At 43.1% G+C, this 26,803-nt stretch overlaps 1 protein-coding gene across 3 annotated transcripts in view; it reads right to left on the reverse strand.

The window, feature by feature from the left end:
- clcc1 (chloride channel CLIC-like 1) overlaps window positions 1–26,803 on the reverse strand; it is a 61,325-nt gene that overhangs the window by 7,096 nt on the left and 27,426 nt on the right. For 2 of the 3 annotated variants that reach the window (XM_038794803.1, XM_038794804.1), the window contains exons 4-10: window positions 22,349–22,459; window positions 19,958–20,176; window positions 16,586–16,723; window positions 14,795–14,894; window positions 1,762–1,859; window positions 1,538–1,684; window positions 390–1,157 (exon numbers count right to left, since the gene is read on the reverse strand). In XM_038794803.1, the coding sequence (XP_038650731.1) occupies window positions 390–1,157; window positions 1,538–1,684; window positions 1,762–1,859; window positions 14,795–14,894; window positions 16,586–16,723; window positions 19,958–20,176; window positions 22,349–22,459 (1,581 nt within the window). The remainder of the gene's footprint in view (window positions 1–389; window positions 1,158–1,537; window positions 1,685–1,761; window positions 1,860–14,794; window positions 14,895–16,585; window positions 16,724–19,957; window positions 20,177–22,348; window positions 22,460–26,803) is intronic. The other variant, XM_038794805.1, reaches the window with a different exon arrangement.

Raw genomic sequence — 26,803 nt, forward strand, 5'->3', positions numbered from 1 at the left:
CCTGTTACATTCACCTGCCCCCAGCTGGCATACAGCCCCAAGCCCATTCCACCCTGCTCCCTAAAGCATCAAACTGGGCCGCAAGAAACCACCTCCTTCTTCCACCTCAACTATTTATTTAAAAATCCTCCGCATCAGTCCTTCTTCCCCTATCCACTGCTCAACAGGAATATTTAAAAATTACAAAGTGCCTGGTTTTTACATATTTCAATAACTGATAAAAAATCTCATTAAATGGCAGCCAACACAACAATGTAAAACATCCAATTTTTGCAATACTGCATATTTACAATCCTACCCTCCCACCAATCGTTATTTTGTAACTAAGCCTTAATAAAATACGGTTTAATTTCTATCATAAGAGTATCCAAGTTTCTCGGAAAACTTACTTGTGCTCCCACATTTTCAACGGAGGAGATTTCACTTTCAAATTTCCTTTCTTGTACATTCTTTTTGTCAATAACTTCCGACTCTATGACATTCTTCCCTGATGGAAGCTGTAAAACTGCATCAAGGGGCCTATTAGTAGTCCCTAGTTCCTCGCGAACATTATTCTGCATTTCCTCCTTGCCTGCTCTGCTCTCCTTTTGTAACTGATTACCTAGTTTGTTAATGGGTAAATCAGTTGCCTTCTTATTTTGAAAATTATGGCTTTCACACTTTTCAATGATCCCTTGAGTTTGGTGAACATCATTGTCTTCTATGACACTTAGTCCAGCGTTTTCCTCTGGTGTTTGTGGTATGGTGGTTGCAAAGACCCCATTATTTGAAGCCAGCTGTTTAGAAGTGTATCTAGTACAATGACAATCTTTCTGGTCTGGTACTCTCCGTCTGCGTAGCTGCTGGTCACCGATTCCATTATTGGGCATCCCAGCTCTTTCCCAGTTCATTAAATCTTCCACACCGTGGTGATATACATCTCCAGGCCTTATAGCATCATGGTCCTCAACTCTTCTGATGCGAGGCACGTGGCTAGCATCGCCCCCAGCTTGGTAATCCACATATCCCTCTCTTTGGTAAAAACTATTATGAAGAAGACCTTGCAGCCTATACGGTGGCACATTATGGTATGCAATTGGAGCCTGAGGACCAACATTTGGAAATGATCTAGTGAAACCATATCGAACAACAGCATGTCCGCAGGAATAGAAGAATGCCTGCAAAAGATGAAAGCAAAAAATGGTGATTATAGTAATATCTGAGAATCATGGAACAGCAAATTATGCAAATCCTTCCCCTAAGATAAAAAAGAGAGCCGAGATGCTTCAGGAATAATGCCACTTAAAATAACTTGCAAGTCTGCTCATTCATTCAGGCTAGAAATTATTTTTGTTGATTGATTTATTGAGGATAAATGAAGAAAAAGGGTAGAATATGCAGCCAGAGATACAGAACTTTCCTGTACTTTGTGCCACTGTCTAATGGAACTCCTGTATAACATACATTGGCAGGATATTATTAATTAATGAACTGTTACTGCATAAAATCTAATTTAAATCAAATAATATTCAATTTGATAACTAAAGTCAAGACTTACAACCACAGCCAATATTACTGTCAGGGCCACAGGAAACTGCCAGAGCCACGGTAGGTCTTTAAGGAGATCTCGGAAAAATTGACCAATGGGTTGCCCAATATGTTTCAAAGGTTCAGTGATCATTGATGTTACAGTAAGCATCAGAGCCTTAAAGAGAAAGTAAATTAAATCATTGGATGTTTCAAAAAAATTAATACATTTCTGACAAAATTGTTCATTTTTACCTTGGTTGGAGGAACCTCCAAAATTGGATCCACCAAGAGAGCTTTGTAGTATGCTTCACAAGGGTCGTTCTCCAATGTCCACGTTCGCCTGAACCACTCTGTTTGAAGAATGATCCGAGTGTTAAAGGACTTTCAAATCGAACATTATTCTTCCATGTTCTTAGTTCCGCATAACATTTACAAAATTATCTCAAAAGAACATTACTTTTCATCACATTATGAAATCATATTTAATAACAGTGCCATAAAAGTTTTAAAGTATCACAAACAAAAGGGCCAAATAACATCTCACCTCCTGTTATGAGACAGATATTCCTTCCTAAATATGTCTATATATACATATCTGCCAATTCTGTTAAATTTAATCTAGAACATAGAACGATACAGCGCAGTACAGGCCCTTCGGCCCTCGATGTTGCACCGACATGGAAAAAAAAAACTAAAGGCCATCTAACCTACACTATGCCCTTATCATCCATATGCTTATCCAATAAACTTTTAAATGCCCTCAATGTTGGCGAGTTCACTACTGTTGCAGGTAGGGCATTCCACGGCCTCACCACTCTTTGCGTAAAAAACCCACCTCTGACCTCTGTCCTATATCTATTACCCCTCAATTTAAGGCTATGTCCCCTCGTGCTAGCCACCCCCATCCGCGGGAGAAGGCTCTCGCTGTCCACCCTATCTAACCCTCTGATCATTTTGTATGCCTCTATTAAGTCACCTCTTAACCTTCTTCTCTCTAACGAAAACAACCTCAAGTCCATCAGCCTTTCCTCATAAGATTTTCCCTCCATACCAGGCAACATCCTGGTAAATCTCCTCTGCACCTGTTCCAAAGCTTCCACGTCCTTCCTATAATGAGGCGACCAGAACTGTACGCAATACTCCAAATGCGGCCGTACTAGAGTTTTGTACAACTGCAACATGACCTCATGGCTCCGGAACTCAATCCCTCTACCAATAAAGGCCAACACACCATAGGCCTTCTTCACAACCCTATCAACCTGGGTGGCAACTTTCAGGGATCTATGTACATGGACACCGAGATCCCTCTGCTCATCCACACTACCAAGAATTTTACCATTAGCCAAATATTCCACATTCCTGTTATTCTTTCCAAAGTGAATCACCTCACACTTCTGTACATTAAACTCCATCTGCCACCTCTCAGCCCAGCTCTGCAGCTTATCTATGTCCCTCTGTAACCTGCAACATCCTTCCGCACTGTCTACAACTCCACCGACTTTAGTGTCGTCTGCAAATTTACTCACCCATCCTTCTGCGCCCTCCTCTAGGTCATTTATAAAAATGACAAACAGCAACGGCCCCAGAACAGATCCTTGTGGTACGCCACTCGTAACTGAACTCCATTCTGAACATTTCCCATCAACAACCACTCTCTGTCTTCTTTCAACTAGCCAATTTCTGATCCACATCTCTAAATCACCCTCAATCCCCAGCCTCCGTATTTTCTGCAATAGCCGACCGTGGGGAACCTTATCAAACGCTTTACTGAAATCCATATACACCACATCAACTGCTCTACCCTCGTCTACCTGTTCAGTCACCTTCTCAAAGAACTCGATAAGGTTTGTGAGGCATGACCTACCCTTCACAAAACCATGCTGACTATCCCTAATCATATTATTCCTATCTAGATGATTATAAATTGTATCTTTTATAATCCTCTCCAAGACCTTACCCACCACAGACGTTAGGCTCACCGGCCTATAGTTACCGGGGTTATCTCTACTCCCCTTCTTGAACAAAGGGACCACATTTGCTATCCTCCAGTCCTCTGGCACTATTCCTGTGGCCAATGATGACCTAAAAATCAAAGCCAAAGGCTCAGCAATCTCTTCCCTGGCTTCCCAGAGAATCCTAGGATAAATCCCATCCGGCCCCGGGGACTTATCTATTTCACCTTGTCCAGAATTGCCAACACTTCTTCCCTACGCACCTCAATGCCATCTATTCTAATAGCCTGGGTCTCAGCATTCTCCTCCACAATATTATCTTTTTCTTGAGTGAATACTGACGAAAAGTATTCATTTAGTATCTCGCTTATCTCCTCAGCCTCCACACACAACTTCCCACCACTGTCCTTGACTGGCCCTACTCTTACCCTAGTCATTCTTTTATTCCTGACATACCTATAGAAAGCTTTTGGGTTTTCCTTGATCCTACCTGCCAAAGACTTCTCATGTCCCCTCCTTGCTCGTCTCAGCTCTCTCTTTAGATCCTTCCTCGCTTCCTTGTAACTATCAAGCGCCCCAACTGAAACTTCATGCCTCATCTTCACATAGGCCTCCTTCTTCCTCTTAACAAGAGATTCCACTTCTTTGGTAAACCACGGTTCCCTCGCTCGACCCCTTCCTCCCTGCCTGACTGGTACGTACTTATCAAGAACATGCAATAGCTGTTCCTTGAACAAGCTCCACATATCCAGTGTGCCCAACCCTTGCAGCCTACTTCTCCAACCAACACATCCTAAGTCATGCCTAATGGCATCATAATTGCCCTTCCCCCAGCTATAACTCTTGCCCTGCGGGGTATACTTATCCCTTTCCATCACTAACGTAAAGGTCACCGAATTATGGTCACTGTTTCCAAAGTGCTCACCTACCTCCAGATCTAACACCTGGCCTGGTTCATTACCCAAAACCAAATCCAATGTGGCCTCGCCTCTTGTTGGCCTGTCAACTTATTGTGTCAGGAAACCCTCCTGCACACATTGTACAAAGAACGACCCATCTAATGTACTCGAACTATATCTTTTCCAGTCAATATTTGGAAAGTTAAAGTCTACCATAACAACTATCCTGTTACTTTCGCTCTTTTCCAGAATCATCTTCGCTATCCTTTCCTCTACATCCCTAGAACTATTAGGTGGCCTATAGAAAACTCCCAACAGGGTGACCTCTCCTTTCCTGTTTCTAACCTCAGCCCATACTACTTCAGAAGAAGAGTCCCCATCTAGCATCCTTTCCGCCACCGTAATACTGTCCTTGACTAGCAGCGCCACACCTCCCCCTCTTTTGCCCCCTTCTCTGAGCTTACTAAAACACCTAAACCCCGGAACCTGCAACAACCATTCCTGTCCCTGCTCTATCCATGTCTCTGAAATGGCCACAACGTCGAAGTCCCAGGTACCCACCCATACTGCCAGTTCCCCTACCTTATTTCGTATACTCCTGGCATTGAAGTAGACACACTTCAAACCACCTACCTGAACACTGGCACCCTCGTGCGAAGTCAAATCTGTGCTCCTGACCTCTATACTCTCAATCTCCTGTACCCAAAACTACAATCCAGGTTCCCATGCCCCTGCTGAATTAGTTTAAACCCCCCCAAAGAGCACTAACAAATCTCCCCCCCAGGATATTGGTGCCCCTCAGGTTCAGATGTAGACCATCCTGTCTATAGAGGTCCCACCTTCCCCAGAAAGAGCCCCAGTTATCCAGAAATCTGAATCCCTCCCGCCTGCACCATCCCTGTAGCCACGTGTTTAATTGCTCTCTCTCCCTATTCCTCATCTCACTATCACGTGGCACGGGCAACAACCCAGAGATAACAACTCTGTTTGTTCTCGCTCTGAGCTTCCATCCTAGCTCCCTAAAGGCCTGCCTGACATCCTTGTCCCCTTTCCTACCTATGTCGTTAGTGCCAATGTGGACTACGACTTGGGGCTGCTCCCCCTCCCCCTTAAGGACCCGGAAAACACGATCCGAGACATCACTTACCCCATACCCTAATCTGCTGTTTATTTGCCCCTAACACCAATATACATATGCTTCTGAAGCCTATTATTAGCTTCTGAAGCCTATTATTAGCTTAATCATTGTTTACCACATTCCCAAGATTTCCATCACCTGTAAATTTTGAAAGAATGCCCTCTGTACCCGAGGCTAGCTGATTAATATAACTAAAAAGGAAGAGGATGGTGAGTTCAGGTGAAGGGAGGTTTATGTTACACTCCTGTTCAAAATGGAGTAGGATAAACCTGACAATTAATGGACAATCAATGTAACATCAGTGGCAGATGATTTAGCACTTGCAAAAGTATGGTTTAATAAATGAAAAGGAGCACTAATTGTGTTCAACTAACTCGATGATGGACGGTTTGATGGAAACAATGTGGTTGATGTTATTTCAAAAAGTCTATGGCTTTTCCTGTCGACACCGCTCCAATTAGCATAAACAGCCTGTGTATATTGACACTTGAAAGGCAAAAAGTCTGTGGATTCTTGACCTCTGTCAGTAAAATTGTTATGATAACATTTCATCTCAGTTCTTTCAGTGCAGCCACATAACACTGGTTAGTGTCATCAGATCCCTCTACGAGCTCATTTGTCTGAAAGTGGAGTGTACTGAAATTATTCGTTTGAGTTTTACCATAATTATGCCGAACAAACATAAAATTTGCTCTCAATTGGACATAGTGCCCGGATGTTTCTGCTTGACTATGCGGTTTTCTATCAGTGCAATTTGGCCGAACCAGTGTCATGTGTACAGAGTGTACCGTGAAAAGTATTGTTCTGCGTGCAGTCCAGGCAGATCGCTCCATACATGGAAACATTGAACATACGATAAATACATGAGGATACATAATGAAACTACATAAACATAGACAGTGGTGAAGCATACGGCATATGGTGCTACAAATGTAGAGAAGATGCGTAGAAAGATCAGTTTAATCCAGATGATCAGTTCAGGCCCTAAGAGGGTCATTCAGGAGTCAGGTAACAGCAGGGAAAGAAGCGGTTTTTGAATCTATTGGTCCATGTTCTCAAATCTTTGTATCTTCTGCCCAATGGAAGAGGTTCAAGAGAGAGTAACCTGGGTGGGAGGGGTCTTTGATTATGCTGCCCGCTTTCCCCAGGCAGCGGGAGGTGTAGACAGAGTCAATGGGTGGGAGGTGGGTTTGCGTGATGGACTGGGTTGTGTTCATGACTCTATAGTTTCTTACGAGCAGTTGCCATACAAAGCTGTGATGCAGCCACAAAGAATGCTTTCTATGGAAATCTAAAAAAAAACCCATCTGGTTCACTAATATCTTTCAGGGAAGGAAATCTGCTGTCCTTACCCGGTCTGGCTGACATGTGATTCCAGACCCACTACAATGCGATTGACTCTTAACTACCCCCTCAAGGTCAGTTAGGGATGGGCAATAAATGCTGGCACAGCCGGCGATGCCCACATTCCATGAACAAATAAAAAAAAATTGTTGATAATAATTGTGGACATGCCGAATTTCCTGAGGAAGGATAGTCACTGTTGTGTTTGAACATAGAACATAGAACAGTACAGCACAGAACAGGCCCTTCGGCCCTCGATGTTGTGCCGAGCAATGATCACCCTACTTAAACCCACGTAACCCGTAACCCAACAATCCCCCCATTAACCTTACACTACAGGCAATTTAGCATGGCCAATCCACCTGACCCGCACATCTTTGGACTGGTCATAGCAGACCAGGACAGATTGTTGGTGATGTGCAGAGTTAGGAATTTGAAGCGGTCAACCATCTCCACTCGGCAATATTGGTAGACAGGGGCGTGGACAGCACTTCACTTCCTGAAGCCAATGACCAGCTCCTTTGTTTTGTTGACATTGAGGGAAAGATTGTTGCTATTGCACCACGCCACTAAATTTTCTATCTCCCTCCTGCACTCTGACTCGTTGTTGTTTGAGATCCGACCCACTATGGTCATGTCATCAGCAAACCTGTAGATTGAGTTAGAGCTGAATTTTGCCACACAATCATGTATATAGAGTATAGCAGCTGGCTAAGTATGCATTCTTGCGGGGCCCCAGTATTGAGGACTATCATGGAGGAAGTGCCATTTACCCTTACAGATTGCGGTCTGTGTCAGGAAGTCGAGGATCCAGTTGCAGAGGGAGGCGCCGAGTCCTAGGTTTTGGAGCTTGAAGGCGGAGGTTATGGTGTTGAAGGCAGAGCAGTAGTCAATGAATACTGATGTAGGTGACCTTGTGTCGAAATGTTCCAGGGATGAGTGTAGGGCCAGGGAGACAGCAACTGCTGTGGACCGGTTGTGACGGTAGGTGAATTGCAGTGGATGAAGGCAATCTGGAAGGTTCGAGTTGACGTGTCTCAGGATTAACCTCTCATAACAATAGATGTCAGGCCACCAGTCGGTAGTCGTTGAGGCACGCTGCTTGGTTCTTCTTTGGCACCGGTATGAAAGTGGTCTTCTTGAAGCAGGTGAGAACCTTGGAACTGAATAGGGGGAGGTTAAAGGTGTCTGCGAACACACCCGGCAGTTGATCCGCACAGGATCATGGGCATATCCAGGGACTCCGTCAGGACCCGTTGCTTCACTTTAAAGAATACCAATCGAACTTGCAATTAAAGTTTTGAAACATTTTTTCATTAATTTAAGGGACGTGGGCATCACTGGCTGGACCAGCATTTATTGCCTATCCACAGTTGCCCTTCAGAAGGTGGTGATGAGCTGCCTTCTTGAACTACTGCAGTCCATCTGGTGGAGGCAAACCCAGAGGTGCTGTTGGGGAGGTGATTCCAGGATTTTGCCCCAGCGACAATGACGGAATGGCGATATATTTCCAAGTCAGGATGGTAAGTGACTTGGAGTGAAGCCTCCAGGTGGTGGTGTCCTCAGGTATCTGCTGCTCTTGTCCTTCTAGGTGGCTGTGGCCGTGGGTTTGGAATAGACATTTTCAAAGTGGGGGTCGCGACCTGCAGGTGTCGGGAGGGTCGTGGAGCCAGCCATCGCGCCGTTCCCGATCATAGGAATTCACGTGCAACAGCCGCAGTTTTTAATAATGCAGGCTACGAGCGGCTTTAAACATGCCGGCCGCAACAAGCTCATCAGTGCACATGTGGCCCAGGAGTTTTGGGACCTAAACCCAGGGTCAAAGTGCGATCGTGGCATGGCGGTGGCTAACTGTGTGATGATCACCAATGGTGAACACAGCTATGGCCTTGATCTGTTCTGCATCCCTAAACATTACTCAATTGATCTGGACAGAATATATATTCCTCATGGCTTAATCATGGACAGAACTGAACGTTTGGCAAGGGATATAATGAAAGCCATGGGAAATCATCATATCGGTGCCCTCTGTGTACTGAAGAGTGGCTGCAAGTTTTTTGCTGACCATTTAGACTACATTAAAGCATTGAATCGAAACAGTGACCAGTCAATCCCAATGACGGTGGACTTCCTCCGCTTGGAGTTACTGTAATGATCAGTCAATGGGGGAGATGCTCAGAGTTTACGAACCGGGGTACGAAATCCACGCTTTCCTCCTCCTTTCTGGCTGATTCGTTTGCTGATGAAACTTGGATGCTAACTATAACTTATCTTGCAGACATCTTTTCAATTCTAAATGAACTGAACCTCAAATTGCAAGGGAAGGATGATGATTGCTTTCGGCACTGTGAAGCAATCACAGCTTTCCAAAAGTCATTGAAAATTTGGCAATTGAGAGTGCAAAGCCCAAATTACTTCATTACATGTTCCCCACACTGCTACGACACATCAAAGAAAACAGCATTAGTAAGGAAACGGTAAATGGACTGGCAAGTCTGACTCCAAATGAAGCTAACTGAACTTCTGCACCTCAACTTTGACAGCACATTAAAAACACGGCACAAGTCAATGAAACCGTCAGTATTCTGGAGTAGCATCTCAGAGGACTATCTGGAGCTGAGAAAACAAGCATTTTCCTGCTTTTTCCTTCACAACGACCTACATGTGTGAGGTTGGATTTTCCGACCTCACAAAGATTAAGACGGCACTAAGGAACCGGCTGAATCCCGAATCCGCTATGTGCATAGCCCTCTCCTGTGAACCTGTTTAGAGTGAGATCGTGAGAACCAAGCAGACTCACCTCTTGCATTAAAGTAAGAGAAAATTGTGGGTCGCGAATGTCGACCAGTGTAGGTCACGAAGGTCGGCTGGTTGGTAAAAATGGGTCCCTGAAAAAAAAGTTTGAAAAACAGTTTTGAAAGGGGCTGCCTAAAGAACCTTGGTTGACTTCCTGCAGTACATCTTATAGATGTTCCTGCGGCCACTGTGCATCGGTGGTGGAGGGAGTGAATGCTTGTGGAAGGGGTAGCAATCAAGCAGACTGCTTTGTCCTCAATGGTGTCAAGCGAGTGTTGTTGGAGCTGCGCAAGTGGAGAGTATTCCATCACACTCCTGACTTGTGCCTTGTAGATAGTGGACAGGCTTTGGGGGGCCAGCAGGTCAGTTACTTGTCGCAGGATTTCTAGCTTTTGAGCTTTTCTGGTACTCACAGTCTTAATATGGCTAATCCAGTTCAGTTTCTAGTCAATGGTAACCCCCAGGATCCTGATAGTGGGAGATCAGAGATGGTAATGCCATTGAATGTCACAGGGCGATGATTAGATCCTCTCGAAAAAGGTCATTGCCTGCCACCTGTGAGGCGTGAATGTCTCTTGCCGTTTGTCAGCCCAAGCCTGGATATTGTCTAGGTCTTGCTGCATTTGGACATGAACTGTTTCAGGATCTGAGGAGTCGCAAATGGTGCTAAATATTGTGCGGTCATCTGCAAACACCAACTTCTGACCTTATGATGGAAGGAAGGTCACTGATGAAGCATGCTTGGACCTAGGATACTATCCACAAGCTTCTTGTGATTTTTTTTTTTTTTTAAACTGAAAGCAAGCCTTCCCTATTCAATTGGCCATTTTCGCAGGGCAAATTAGGCAACATTGGGAGCTTCTACTAAATGTGTTCTAGGGCAGGACTTCAGCGTAGTTTTAAAAACTAAACTGATTCTTTCAGGCACAAGAACACTAAAACGTGCGCTTTGAAATGCAATTCTTTTAATTTACGAAGAAACTGTCAATTTTCGCCAATGTAACTTGAAATAGTGGCAGAGTGGTCAGCACTGCTGTTTCACAGTTCCAGGGACCCCTGTTCAATTCCAGCTTTGGGTGACTGTGTGGAGTTTGCACTTCTCTTTTTGTATATAAATTTAAAGTAGCCAATTCATTTTTTTCCAATTAAGGGTCAATTTAGCGTGTCCAGTCCACCTACCCTGCGCATCTTTGGGCTGTGGGGGTGAGACCCATGTAGACATGGGGGAATGTACAACCTCGCATGGACAGTCACCCGGGAGCAGGATCGAACTCGGTGCTAACCACTGTGCCACCATGCCGCCCGAGTTTGCACTTCCTCCCCGGGTCTGCGCGTTTCCTCCAGGTGCTACGGTCCTTCCACAATCCGACTATGTGCAGGTCAGGTGGATTGGTCATGATAAATTGCCCCTTAAGTGTCCAAAAGGTTAAGTGGGTGTACTGGCTTATGGGAATAGGGTGGAGTAGGGTGCCCTTTCCAAGGGCCAGTGCAGATTCGATGCGCCGAATGGCCTCCTTCTACATTGTAAATTCTATGATTCTGTAATATGTTTATTAAAAATGAACATAATTTAAAATTTAATTACTCAAACTAGTGAATTGATGATGCAATTAAAAATATGTAATGTTTGTTATAAACCTAATTTCAGTTGTTTTATTCAACTTTACCAAGTTAGCATTTTGAACTTTGCAAATTAAAATTTTTTTTTTTTAAATAAATGTTGTTTTTAAAAATTGCCCAATTGTGCTGGATCATGGCATATTTTGCAATCTGAAAAATGCTAATAAATTTGAGCAAAAGCATGAGGTAAAAAAATACTTTCAAAATGGGCACAATCTCTCAAATCACTCATAAGTTGATATTGGTCATATTGTATATTTAACAAAATTTGTATGAGTCTTTAAAGTTATTAGACCATTGAAAGCTGCAACATTGGATTTTACACATTTTGCTGCATGATGTCGTGTGAGGACACCGCAAGCTACCGCTACAACTGTGATACCACTACTCATCAGAATCCTTCCAGTTGCTCAGCTACTAGAAGACTCAATTTCTTATTATTAAACATTTCTTATAGAGCCTCTTAATTTTTATTTCTCTAAGCCACTCGGTTGGGGCCTTGGCCTCCTCCATCGATTTGCGGAGGTCCTCTGACAAACCTGCCAGTGCTTACCAAATTCTTTCACCAAGGTGCTCAAAAGCACCTTGGCGGTTAGTGAAGTAGGCCAGTTGCGACACTCGAGAGGTCTGTTTTATGAATATGGGGAGAAGGCCAGACGCCTCTGAGCTCATCAATTGAAGCGACAGGCGGGTTCCAGGGAGATTGTACAGGTATGTAACTCGAGCAGCAGGTTGGTTTCCGCCCCTCCTCAGGTCATTGTGGCTTTTGATTCGTTCCATGAGGGGTCTCTGTAGATTAGAGCCTCCGGCTGGGAGATGAATTACGACTGACTTTTTGGACAGCTTATCCATCTCAGCCGAGGAGGGGGAGAAGAGCAATGGAATCCCCATTGGGCCCCAGAGGACATACATTCTGTTGTTGCAGACTGGTAAAGCCCTTGGCTTCCCCACTGAATTTTATAATAAGTTTGAAAAGCAGTTGGTCCCTTTAATTCTGGATATGTTTAATGATTCCTTATCCAGGGTGCGTTGCCCTCTGCCTTCACACAGGCCTCTATTTCCTTCATTTTCAAGAAAGACAAAGACCCAACAGAGTATGGGTCTTATCAACTTATCTCACTCTTAAATGTGGATGTTAAGTCACTTGCCAGTGTGCTGGTGCTGCGGCTGGAGCCCTGCCTCCCAGGAGATGATCTTGGAGGATCAAGCAGGCTTCTTTAAGGGTAGGCAATTGTCGGCTAATGTACGTTGCCTCCTAAACTTTGTCCTTTTTCCCTCCTTAGTGACCGAACCAGAGGTGATTGTTTCCCTAGATGCCAAAAAAGCGTTTGATAGAGTGGAGTGGGAATATCCGTGAGATTCTTGGGAGGTTCGGATTTGGACACAAGTGTATTTCCTGGGTTCAGCTACTGTTTAGGCCCCCACTGCTACGTTTGTACGAATGCTCTGAACTCTGACAACTTCCCATTGAATAGGAACATGAGACCAGGGGAGGGGGGTCCAATGTCTCCGTTCACGTTGGCAATAGTATTGCTTGCTATAGCACTGAGGCGCCAAGAACCCGCGTTTGATCCAAGCCCTGGGTCACCGTCCATGTGGAGTTTGCACATTCTCCCCGTGTTTGCATGGCTCTCACCCCACAACCCAAAGATATGCAAGGTAGGTGGATTGGCCGCATTAAATTGCCCCTTAATTGGAAAAATTAAAAAAGTAAATTAAATGATACCAGTCTGGTTGATGGTATCAGGTCTGACTTAGAGGTGGGATAACCTGCCCCTGTCCTTGGTGGGCAGGGTTCAGACTATTAAAATGAGGGTACTCCGAGATTTGTATTTATTTTTCTCCCCATCTTTCTCCCCAAGTCCTTTTTTGGCAAAGTCAATAAATTAACGTCTTCATTTATTTGGGTGGGTAAGACTCCAAGGATCCGTGGGGCTTTGCTCCAAAGAGATAGGCAGTCAGGGGCTTGGCTCTACCCAATTTACTGTTTTATCATTGGGCAGCAAATATGCAGAAGATATTGTTGTGGTTCAGTGATCCTGGTTCCATATGTGGACAAATGGAGGCGAGCTCCTGCACGGTTTCTAGCCATGGTCAATAGTAACCTCATTGTTGCCTTTTTTTCCCGGAAGATGTTTCCTGAATCCAGTGGTGGTGTCCACCCGGAGAATCTGGACGCAGTTCAGGCAGCATTTTAAGCTCTGTTCCAGGTCTTCGCTAGCCCACACCTGCAATAACCACCTTTTTCTGCCAGGAGGTTTATACTCGACATTTAAGTCATGGGAGGGGAAGGGTTTGGAGACCAGTTTGTGAAACGGAGGTTTGCCAGTTTTTAAGGAGCTGACTGAGAAATTCCAACAGCTTGGTTCCATTCTTTTCAGATTCATGATTTTTTTTGTGCAAAGCCTTTCCCTCCTTTCCTTTGGAGCCACCCTCTTCCATGTTGAAGAGGATTTTGTCTTTGGCCTGGTCTGGTGAGGGGACTATTTCGAGCATATACCGCCATATCATCTCAGCTGAGTCAGCTCCGTTGAATGAGGGGAGGGCAAAATGGGAGGAGTTGGGTCCCATTCTGGATGCTGAAGTATGAAGTGAGGTTCGACACAGGGTCAACTCTACGTCTTCATGGGCGTGGCTAATTCTGATACATTTGAAGGTGGTGCACAGGGTGCATCTGACTCCCTGAGCGAGGGTGAGTGGATTTTTCTCTGGGGTGGAGGACAAGTGTGAGCATTGCTCTTTGGGGTTGGCTAACCATACTCCTATATGTTCTAGTCTTGTTCCAAATTGGTAAGCGTTTGGGCCTCTTTCTTCAACACCATGTCGAAAAGACTTAATGGTGATTTGGATCCATGTTCGCTGGTGGCTATTTTTTGGGTATCAGACTCACCAGCTTCAGACAGGGCTGAAGGCGGATGTCCTTGTCTTCACCTCGTTAATAGCCCGGAGACGAGTTCTCCTACTCCGCTCAGTGCCTTGGCTTGGTTGGGTGACCGCACGTCTTTTTTACATTTGCAGAAGATTAAGTACCCAATAGAGGTCAGAAGAAGGGTTCTACCCAAGTTGGAGCCATTCATTTCCCTTCTAAGGAGCTAGTCACCGTCGGCTGCAAGAGGATTTAGTTTTGTTTTTGGAGTTAGGTTACGTGCTTTTGCTTGTTAGTCTCGATCTTGTATTGCGTAACTTTCGTTAATTGTTTTGTATGATTTTTATTATGAAAAATGTTTAATAAACATATTTGGAAAAAAATTATACTTCAACAAAACTTTAAATAGCAAATCAAATTAGACAGCCACTACTAAAAACTGTAACTAATTAAGCACCAGTATTGACAATTTTAACGTTCTGTGACGGGAAAGAACAGAATTAAAACAAAGTACTTTTCTGATGTTGCAGATGTATCTGTTTGATAAAATATTCTTGCTGCTGTAATACAACAGCCACTGATAAGCTTGTAGTTTACAGGGCCAATAATTAGCAAGAGGGATTGTTTAATTTCATTCAAAAATTAAACTTTCTTGATAAAGCTTACTCACCAGCCAGACTGCCCTTCCAGTCCATGTTTTGTACCCCTGTACACATAGGTTTGTCAAGTTGTAACTTGGCAAAATCAGCCTGTCGCTTTGCAAAAGCTGTCTGTGAAAATAAATAGGTTTTACAAATTGAAGAGACTTGCATTCTGAAAATTGTCAGACTGTGCAATCAGCAACCAAGTGCATTTTTTGTTTTGGAAACCCTGACACTCTGTCGTGGAGTTGAGGGAAGCTAACAAGGTGGTATACAAAAGTGCACCATAGCCCAGTGGAGAACAATTCTTAGAAAACATACAGCCTAATAAGAAAATAATACAAATACTGACTCACATTACAAGGTTTTTTTCATTTTTTGGGGAGAATTGTTGCGCCCACATAGACAACAACTAGGGTTGGTACAGGATATTAAAACCAAAACCAGATAATTTTGAGTTCAAGCTCCACATATACTTATGGTATTGCTTGTCAGGAACATAGGACTTGGAGTAGGCCATTCAATCCTTCCAACCTGATCTACCATTCAATAAATCATGGCTGATCCAGTTGTGATCTCAACACTTTTTGTCCGGTACCCCCATAACCCATGACTCCTTCGTCTATCAAAAATCGAATTCTGCCTTGAAAAAATTCAATGTTCCAACCTCCAATGCTTTCTTGGGAAGGGAATTCTACACAAACTATCCATTGAGAGAAAAATATTCTTGTGTCCAGCTTAAAAGGGGCTGTTTAGCACACTGGGCTAAATCGCTGGCTTTGAAAGCACACCAAGGCAGGCCAGCAGCACGATTCGATTCCCCTAACAGCCTCCCCGAACAGGCGCCGGAATGTGGCGACTAGGGGCTTTTCACAGTAACTTAATTGAAGCCTACTCGTGACAATAAGCGATTTTCAATTTTCAAAAAGGGAGACCTCATTCTTATGCTTGTCCCCCAATTGTAGTCTCCGACACAAGAGGAAACATTTCCTCCATATCCACCCTATCAAGTCCCCTCAGGATCTTGTACGTTTCAATAAGATCACCTTTCATTCTTCTCAGCTCCAATTGGAATAGGTTCAATCTTTCTTCATAAGATAAGCCAGGAACAAGTCCCGTGAACCTTCTCTGAACTGCTTTTAACGCAATTATATCCAAACCCAAAGTACTCCAGATGTAATCTTACCAAGACCCTGTGCAGCAGCAGTAAATTTCCCTATTTTTTATATCTCACTCACCTTGAAATAAATGGCAACATTCCATTTGCCTTCCTAATCACGTGCTGCCTACTATCTTTTTATGATTCATATATTAGAACACCCAGATCCCCCTATTATAATAATAGCTTATTGTCACAAGTAGGCTTCAATTAAGTTACTGTGAAAAGCCCCTAGTTGCCACATTCCAGCGTATGTTCAAGGAAGCCGAGAATTGAACCCGTGCTGTTGGCCTCGTTCTGCATTACAAGCCAGCTGGTTAGCCCACTATGCTAAACCAGCCCAAACCAGGCTAAGGATGCTGATAGTGGAACATTAAGAGATCAGAATGTGTTAATGGCAGAACAAAGGTAATCAGTGTGTCAAAGGACAACTAGAAACAGGGAACAAATAGCTCAACTGGGGTGGGGGAGGGGAGGGGAGACAATGGTGAGGGAAAAATGGATTGATTCAAGAAATGAAAATGAATTGATAGAAATAAAAATGGGGTGAAGGTGGAGGAGAGAGTTGACAGTCTGAGGTTGTTGAACTCAATGTTAAGTCCGGAAGGCTGTAATGTGGCCAATCGGAAGAGGAGATAAAATAATTCATAGAACTCCGTACCTTGTATAGAAACACCCAGCTCCAAGCAAAACTAACCAGAAAGCACAACAAGAAGAACCGATAGGGCTGTGTAAATGGTGGGGCGACGATGCATACAATCCAAAATATTAGAACAATACAAGTTAGCATGGCCAACATCTGGGGGGGGGGAAAGGGAAAAAGTCAAAGAGATACCAGATCACTCGCAATCAAAACCCATAGCCCCACTCAGTGTCCAACATATGCAAATATACACAATATTGTCTTCTATACTTAGATGGCTGCTTAGCTCGGGACACTTTCCTGACCTTTGCTGTGGATGCAGTGATTAAACCCAAAAGGATGGGAATCAGAGTAAAATGGAACCACAAGTCAGTTCTGAAATATGTTGTAAAGAGGCCCATTGTGCAAAGATCTGAATTACATTTTAAAGCTAATCCAGCCCTTTATTGCCAGCGTTATACATTTAGATCAGTATTTTTCAAAGTGGGGGTCGCAACCTGGATGGTGTAAAATGGGGTGACCAAAAGATCACCAAAAATGACTCCTAAAGATCACCTGACCATTTTTTTTCCAGGGTAAATCTTGGCTGCAGTACAATATATGGCCACATGAGGCTGATGTGGAAGCTGGTGCCGAGGACTTTCTTGCCTTCCTGGCTCACTTACAGTCACCGCCATCGAGACAGCCTCCAGTAGTGATTGCCGTTTCTGCAGAAGCTGATCGGCCAGGTTAGTCAGCTTCTGCAACTGAAACTGAAGAGTTGCAAAGATAAATCAATTCTCTAAGTTTCTTTCCTGAAGATATTCCTTCTCCACAGAATTAGTTTCCAGTAGTGTGTTGCATTCTATTTTGTCAAGCATTCATTTCCCACCTGAAGCCAGGTGACTGTTTGGAATATGTTTCCACAAGTACCCCAGTCAGCAGCTCGGAGCTAATGGGCTCCTATATACAAAATTTAGCAGATAATTCCCATGTATCCTGTGGGGATCTCATTGCCTTTTAATTGGTCCATAGTTATGAAGCAGCTTCACGTTTCCCCAATTCTCAACTCGGCTCTGGGAGGACGGGTGTGGGTTTGGGAAATCCATCCATCCGAGTCAGGGTATCTGTTTATTACAAATTATTTAGATCTCCAAATAACAGAAAGTAGAAAATATATTTTTTATTTATAACGTTCATATATTGCAATACAGAAGTGCCAACAATAAATGTGGCATTTTTAAAAGTAACTATGGAGAATCTATTGTGAATATGGTGTGAGTAGTGAGAGTCAATCATTTTGTATAAGTGGGTTGCTGGAAAAAAGTTTGAAAATCACTGCAATAGATTGTGTTATTTTGAATATGTGCTAATAGTTCAGCTTGGTTCAGTGCCAGTACCCAGTTAGATCATAGGTACAAAGTCCACTGCAGGATTTGAGCACATAATTTAGTCGAACACTTCAGTACAGTGCTAAATGCTGTATCGTCAGGGATACTGACTTTCAGTTGAAACATTAAACCAAGACAAACTTGGATTTTCTTAACAGTGCCTTCCTCAGGACATCCCAAAGCGACATGAAAAACGAAAAAAAATGAAATGAAAATGGCTTATTGTCACAAGTAGGCTTCAAATGAAGTTAGTGTGAAAAGCCCCTAGTTGCCACATTCCGGCACCTGTTCGGGGAGGCTGGTACAGGAATTGAACCGTGCTGCTGGCCTGCTTTAAAAGCCAGCGATTTAGCCCTGTGCTAACCCAGTTAAGCAATTCTTTTTTTTTTAAATAATTTTTATTCAAATTTTCACAAAAAAGAAAACAGGAACAGAAAATTTTAAGAACAAAAAGAACCCCCCCCCCCCCCCCTCCCCGTGTATACAAAAGAGGAAAAAATAAATAAACGGCCGTCGTTGGCAAAGATTCAACCCAAAACAAAGAGACAACCCTCCCCCCCCCGGGGTTGCTGCTGCTGCTGACCTTTTGATTTTACCGTTCTGCCAGGAGATCTAGGAATGGTTGCCATCTCCTGAAAAACCCCTGCACTGCACCCCCTTAGGGCAAATTTCACCCTCTCCAATTTAATAAACCCCGCCATATCGTTGACCCAGGCTTCCACACTTGGGGGGCCTCGCATCCTTCCACTGAAGAAGAATCCTCCGCCGGGCTACTAGGGAATCAAAGGCCAGAACACCAGCCTCTTTCGCCTCCTGCACTCCCGGCTCCACTGTAACCCCAAATATTGCGAGTCCCCAGCCTGGATTGACCCTGGATCCTACCACCCTCGATACCGTCCTTGCTACACTCTTCCAAAATTCCCCCAGCGCTGGGCATGCCCCAGTTAAGCAATTCTGAAGAGCAGTCACTGTTGCAGTAAACATAGCAGCCAAATCACCCACACCAACCTCTCAGAAACAGCAAAAATGCTAGAAACGAGCACTCTGTGGAGAAAATACTTCCATTACACTGTGTTAACTGAACACCATCAGAATTATGCTGCTCTTCCTGGAGAGTTTTTTCCAGTCTAGTTGATGCTCTGTAACTACACAACTGAAAATTAAATATTGTTTTAGTAAAAGCTTCCAAATTCACCGAAGAGGCTTCAGGTCAATCCATAACTAAAAAAACTGCTGAGAATACTCTGCTCACATTTTGACAGCTGTGACAAATTGCACCATGACAGCTGAGACAATCCACGACATTAAAAAAAAAATCAACACTATTCTTTCAAAAAAAAGTTATTTTACTCCATTCCCCAATGTTAAAAATAAATCCAGGATCCAATCGCATTTTTGCCAAAACTTGACCAGTCCTTTTAACAAACAGGGGAAAAGACATTATAGCGAGGTGATAAATGACCAGATGACCTGCTTCAGTAATGTTTTAAGGGCTAAACCTGGGTCAGGACATCAAATCGGACTTTTCAGGTCTCTTTCAAGGTAAAACAATGTGATCTTTTACATCCACCCAACAGTTTAATGTCTCCTCGGAAAGATGGCACTATTGACAGTGCTGTGCTCCCTCAGCACTGCTCTGCGGTTTCAGCCCAGTTCTTTGTCCAAGTCTCTTGACTGGAATTTGAAATACAATCTTTGACTCAGAAGTTGGAGTGCTACCATCTAAACCACAGATGAAATAATCTTGATCAACATGCGTATAAAAATCCAGGCCAATTTTAAGACAGAATGAAAATGAATTATGTATATATCAATAAGACCTGCGCACTAAGATCTAATTGATACTCACTCACATTTATGCTGGACTTACTTTCACAAATTAAACCAGTATCCTATTTTACAAGCCAACTAACATCTATGAAGTATTAAAAGCCACAAACTGACAGTTTTTTGGCAATCTCAGACTGAATAAAATTAATAGTTATTTTTAACAGATACAAAAAAAATCAGCCACTCTCACCAGAAATGCTGTTGAGGGATCCACACCGAATGTGTCCTCAAATCTCCATTTCCAAGCTTCATGATCATGAAATTTAAAGTTAATTAGAAGTTTACTAAGTGCATCATCCAAAGCGCCAGCCTTCCAGGTCTTGTCACTGAGAAACTTCTTCATCTCAGTTACATCTTGTTTCGAAATTAAAATCTCTGCATCATAGTGAACTTCACTGTTATCATCAGGCTAGAAGGGGAAAAAAGTAAGGCCTTTTAGGAGTTTTATTGCAGCAATAATTCAAGATAGAATTTGCATACAAAGCTGAAAGATCAGTTTTTATATAAATTGAAATATTTTGGTATCTTAATAGCTTTGACTTCAAACAGCTGCGGGACATTCAGAAACAGAATCATCAGGATACTCCCAATTGTTCAACAAAGGGCAACATCAACAGTGAGTGTTGGAAGACCAGCACAGAAGGATTATTCTGAACAATGCCGATGATTATTTGGGTGATGTGCCAGCCATAGGTAAATAGGTGCTGGATGTGAAGGCAGCAAGAGGTGGATATGAAGCTAGCGAGCAGCACTGGTAGCTCTGTGAGAGCAAAGTGGAGTATCTTAATATTAGGCAGGATCCAGAGTGCCAGAAAGTGCTGTTGGATGGGTGTGTGGTGCAATGTAAGAGGATTTTGTTGCGGTGGGTAATGTCATCCTGTGTAGATGCATTCACTGACTTTGACCAAAGTTTGAGATTTATTGCGGCACTGCGCCAGGTCCTTTGTTGTAGACTCTGGGAGTTATTCTCCCTGGCTCTCTGTTGCCATTCCTTTCTGAAGGTGGTCTTTGAGAGCCTCTTGGCTCCTCCATAAAATCATAGTGACTCTGCGCCTTCGCATCTGTACTATTAATGGTCATTGTCCGAGCTGTTACTCACGTAGAAAATAAGGTGTGCAATTGTTAGATCCTCCACCCAAGATTCTTAGCTATTAGCCAACTCAAAACCCTACAGACTAAAGTTCTCATGATGGTGGGAATATGTCAATGAAATTCACCACATCAACGGGAGCAGCAATGTCTGCTAATTATTGGAACTAATATAACCTGATTTCTAAAGACAGCAATTTTATTTTATTCATTCATGGGTTGTGGGTGTCGCTGGCTGGGCCAACATTTAATGCCCATTCCTAATTACCCTTGAACTGAGTTGCTTGCTAGGCCATTTCAGAGGGATGGCAGCACGGTGGTGCAGTGGTTAGCACTGCTGTCTCACGGCGCCGAAGTCCCAGGTTCAATCCCAGCTCTTGGTCATTGTCCGTGTGGAGTTTACTCATTCTCCCCGTGTTTGCGTGGGTTTCGCCCCCACAACCCAAAAGATGTGGTTAGGTGGATAGCCCACGCAATTTAGCGTGCCCAATTCATTTTTTCCAATTAAGGGACAATTTAGTCCCTTAATTGGAAAAAATGAATTGGGCACTTTAAATTTTAAAAAACATTTCCGAGGCCATTTAAGAGTCAACCACATCTCTGTGTGATGTAATGTAGACCAGACAAGGCAAGGATGGCAGATTTCCTTCTCTGCAGGACATTAGTGAAGGTCATCATTAGACCTTCAATTCCAGATTTTTATTGAATACAAATTTCACCATCTGCCGTGCTAGAATTTGACCCTGGGTCTTTGGATTATTAGTCCAGTGACATATCACTACTCTACCGTGTCTCCTGAATCTGCATATTTAAGATGCAACACACTTGAATCACTTCATTCTAATTCCAAAACTCCATTGTAAATACATAATTGCGCAGATAAGTTTTGAAGGAGGGCAAGATGGGGACATAAAAAGGAAGCTTAGGTGATGAGAAAAAGACGCAGCAGCAAGAGTTGCTTTTGGTTTTAAAAATTAAATAGATTTCTACTTGTGGTTCAGGATTTGCAAGATTAAATCCTCTAATCCCAGGGTCATAGAATTTACAGTGCAGCAGGAGGCCATTCGGCCCATTGAGTCTGCAGCGGCCCTTACAAAGAGCATCCTACTGAAGCCCACGTATCTACCCTATCTCTGTAACGCAGTAAACCCCACTTAACATTTTTTGGACACCAAGGGCAATTTAGCATGGCCAATCCACCTAACCCGCACATCTTTGGACTGTGTGAAGAAACCAGAGCACCCAGAGGAAACCCATGCAGACACTGGGAGAACGTGCAAACTCCCCACAGACAGTGTCCCAAGACGGGAGACGAACCTGGGACCCTGAAGCTGTGAAGCAACTGTGCTAACCACTATGCTACTGTGCTGAACTTTGCATCCCTGGATGGAAAATCTCAACAACAAATATATGTTTACTCATGTTTTGAACTATATGCAGATGGGGAATAAAACAAAATTCTTATCAAACTTTCTGCTTGTAGAGTACTTACCAAACCTAATTTTCCAGTCTCCAACAGCAGCTTATTCAGGTATCTTTTAAAAACAGGATTGCAACCAATTTCTGTTGATTCAACTGACTGCGTCTTTCTATATTCTTCAAACTAAATTAAAAGGAAAAGAAAATCAGTTATCAAAAATAGAATCCATAGCACGTTTGCATGATACAGTTCACATATAAAACATATTTAAAACGGTTAACATCCTACAATACCAGTATTGAGCATTACCATCACCTGCATAAATCATCAGGCTTTGCACATCATACCTATTGTGTGCTAAAATAAAGAAATTTAACAACAGTGTTAAGAATGAATATAGAAACTTGCAGGACAGCTTAAATGCTTTCATAACACAAATTTATTCACTGCAGTTGCAGGCTTCCTTATTCTATCAATTCAACATAATTTCCACATAAAACTAGGCTAATCTTTCATTTTGTGGCAGGTGAAGCAAAAAGGGAGCGGATAGCCTATTTGAGAACAGAGACTAGCAAATTTAGAATTTTACTTTTTTTTTAAGTCTTTCTGTGGAAGAACTGAAATACAAAATATCAGATTAAGGTAGTTACAGATTTTACTTACATGAAAAATATTTGTTTTCCCTCCCTTCTCTGGATTCTGTGCCGTTAAGAGGACAAGAGCAGCATAGTCATGGGCACACCCAACTCCTCTGCAATTGCCACACCAGCACAGAGCTCAGCCACAACAGGCTCAAATGGTTAAATGGCCTACTCATGCCCCTGCCACCCTGGAATTTTCTACTTTGTAGGAGAACCATTGTCAGATGGACTGTGACAGTTCAAGGAGACAATCCATCCACACTACCTCAGGAGAACCAAGCATGGAGAATAAATGTTTCCTTATCACCATGGTCGAATTTCCAACAGTAATAATTTGAAAAAAAAAGTTCTGGTAATCCACATTAGTTCACAAATACCAGAACCCTCTTTCACACAATGTGCAAGTAATTTTTCAGTGGCATTGCCTATGGTCAAATTAAGATAATGTTTAGAGAGACATTTTAAGATATTTGTTGCATACAGCCACCTATTGAACAGAGACAACTACAGTGGTCAACTGACTGATAAAATTAAATGGAGAATATTGATATAGCAATTTACACAGGTAAACATGATGTGCAGTTGGTGCATCATATAGGCTTCAGCAGCCAATCTGGTGAAAATGTGACAGGTATATGGACAGTTTTAATATTGTCTACAGAGTAAAAATATGGTATATTTATTACGCAGCATTCAACTTTTCTCCTTGTCTCAGTTTAAGCTTACACCTGCCACCTATTCACAGGCCTGTCTAATTTAGTTAATATTCAGAGTTGAGAAAAGGACAGCAGTTTTTCCTCAACCAAGGATTCCCTCCCACTGTGATTGATGGGGCTCTCACCCATGTCTGACCCATTTCCCACATTTCTCTCACCCCTTCACCACCCTCCCAGAATGACAATAGGGTGCCTCTTGCCCTCACTTTCCACCAGAACAGCCTCTAAATTCATAGTATCATCCACCATCGTTTGCACCACCTTCTGCATGATGCCACTACCAAAAACATCTTCCCCGCTGTCAGCATTCCAGAAAGACTGTTGCCCTTGCACCACCCGAGTCCACGAGATCCCCCCCCCCCCAACCAAACAATGTTCCCTTTCCGTGGCACTTTCCCATGCAATTGCAGGAGGTACAAACACTTGCTCTTTTACCTCTTAGCTCCTCACTGTCAAGCCCAAAATATTCCTTCCAGTGGGGGAGCAGTGATTTACTTGAACTTCTTTCAATTTAGAATACTGTATTTGCTGTTCACAATATGGTTGCATTGACATTGGGGAGACCAAACACAGACTGAATGATGGTTTTGAACACCTCTACTCAGTCTGTAAACATGACCCTAAGCTTCCTGTTTATTGCCATTTGAATTCGCCACCTTTCTCTCACGCTCACAAATCTGTTCTCGGCCTGCAGCAGTGTGCTGGTGAAGCTCAGTACAAGCTTGACAAACAGCGCCTCATCCTCTAAGGCATTTTACAGCCTTATGATATCAGCGTTTTGTTCAACAATTTCAGACCATGAACTCTGCACTCCCCTCCCCCACAACCATTTTGATAGCTTTTACGGCTATGTGCCAGTCTGAATCTTATTTTTCATATTTTTGCTTTTGGACAGAGATGTTTATTATTGTCATTCGCATTCACCCTGAGCAAATTACCATTACCACTCCCTTTACCTTTTATTTCATAACACCTTTTAATCTCACCCGCCATCTATCCCAGCTCAGACCATCCCTTTTGTTCTTCCTCCGTTTTTAACAGTATAAAACCCGTTACATTTCTACTTACCTTCAGTTCCGAAGCGTCATACTCAACTCAAAACACTGACTTTGTTTCTCGCTCCACAGATGCTGTTAGACCTACTGTGTATTTACAGCATTTTATGTTGTGATTTCAAATTTCCAGTATTTGCTAGTTTGAAAAAAAGGGCAGCCTTCTTTTAGGAAGCAACTGGGGAAAAGTGAGCTGGAACTTGCCAGTGAGCATTAAATGGCTGTCTGGACCCGATTTCACAAATGGAGTACTGAAAATGTTTACACAAATACTACCAGCTGAAGCATTATGGGTAGCAGGGTAGCACAGTGGTTAGCACTGTTGCTTCACAGCGCCAGAGACCCAGATTTGATTCCCGCTTGCGTCACTGTCGGTGCTGAGTCTGCACGTTCTCCCCGTGTCTGTGTGGGTTTCCTCCGGGTGCTCTGGTTTCCTCCCACAAGTCCTGAAAGATGTGCTTGTTAGGTGAATTGGACATTCTGAATTCTCCCTCCGTGTACCCGAACAGCTGTAACAGTAACTTCATAGGAGTGAGTGTTAATGTAAGCCTACATGTTATGTTTTTTTTAAAAACGCATTTTATTCAAACTTGTATCCAAGTAGGTTACAGCAAATAAACACCCCGGGAAACAGTCTTCCCAACAATCAACTATTCAGTTTGTACAGATTTTTCTCCTTTTTCACCCCCCCCTCTCTCCATTACCCACCCCCCAACCCTCTGCGACGTATAGCTCCTCAAACAGGGTCACAAACACCCCCCACCTTTTCTCAAACTCCCGTGCTGAGCCCCTTAACTCATACTTTATCTTCTCTAACCGTAGGAAGTCGTACAGGTCACCCAACCATGCTGCTACCCCCGGTGGCAATGCCGACTGCTACTTCAGCAAAATTCGTCGCCGTGCAGAGAGGCAAAGGCCAAGAATGTAAACCTACTTGTGACACTATCACAGAAACTTCATTGAAGCCTACTTGTGACCATAAGCGATTATTATTATTATTATTAATGTATAATGCATATATAAATAGTTCACGGGCATTCTCAAAATATTCAGTAAATGCTACTTTTGTGCCTAAGGAAAAATGCAATGCGAGACTGGGTTTTGCACCTTCATTTTTTGAAATATTCATTCTTGGCATCACTTGCGAGGTCAGCATTTATTTCCCATCACTAGTTGCCCTTGAAAAAGTGGTGAGCTCCCTTCTTGAAATGCTGCAGCTCATATAGTAAAGGCGTTCCCATAAAACAGCTAAATTGGAGGTTCTGGTTTCTTACCTAACAACATTGAAGGATCATGTGGGGCTTGGAAGTAATGGTGTTGACATCACTTGCTGCCTTTGCCTGTAGAGGTGGGTGGTGCTGTCAAAGTAGTCTTGGCGAGTCGCTGCAGTGCATCTTGTATATGGTACACACTGTGACCTGGTATGCTGACTGCGGAGGATCAGATGTTTAAGGTAGCATACGGTCTGCCTATCAAGCGGATTACATTGGTCTAAAGGTATTACACCTTGATTTAGTGTAGTATTACCTATCCAGGCAAGTGAAGACTGGAGTGTTCCATCATACCCCTGAGTTGTGCCATGTAGGTGATGTAGAAATTTTTAGTAGTCAGGATGTATCCATCATCCGACATGCTCTAGTAGTCATGGAATTTGTACAGTTGATTCGGTAATGTTTCTGGTCAATGGCAACCTCAGGATGTTGATGACAGGGAACTTTGTGATGATAAATGCCATTGAATGACATGGGGAGATGATTGGTGGAAATAGTATTTCAAGTGGCCCTGGCATAACCCAAACTGAGCATCGGCAAGCAGATTATTAGTGGTTAGTCCCACTTGACAGCATTACTGATGGGAACTTCCATAATATACTCATGATTGAGAGTGTACCAATAAGACAGCAATTGGTTAGACTGGATTTGTCCTGTTTTTTGGCGAAAGGACATACCTGGGCAATGTTCCGTAGTAGATTCAAATATTGTAGCTATACTGAAACGCCTTGAATAGAGGTATGACTAGTTCTGGAGTTCAAGTCTTCAACATTACACCTGGGATGTTGTCATGGCTTTTGCTGTATCCAGTGGATTTGGCATTTTCTTGATATCATATAGAGTGAAG

The sequence above is a fragment of the Scyliorhinus canicula genome, chromosome 4 (assembly GCF_902713615.1).
Source record: "Scyliorhinus canicula chromosome 4, sScyCan1.1, whole genome shotgun sequence".
Taxonomy (NCBI): domain Eukaryota; kingdom Metazoa; phylum Chordata; class Chondrichthyes; order Carcharhiniformes; family Scyliorhinidae; genus Scyliorhinus; species Scyliorhinus canicula.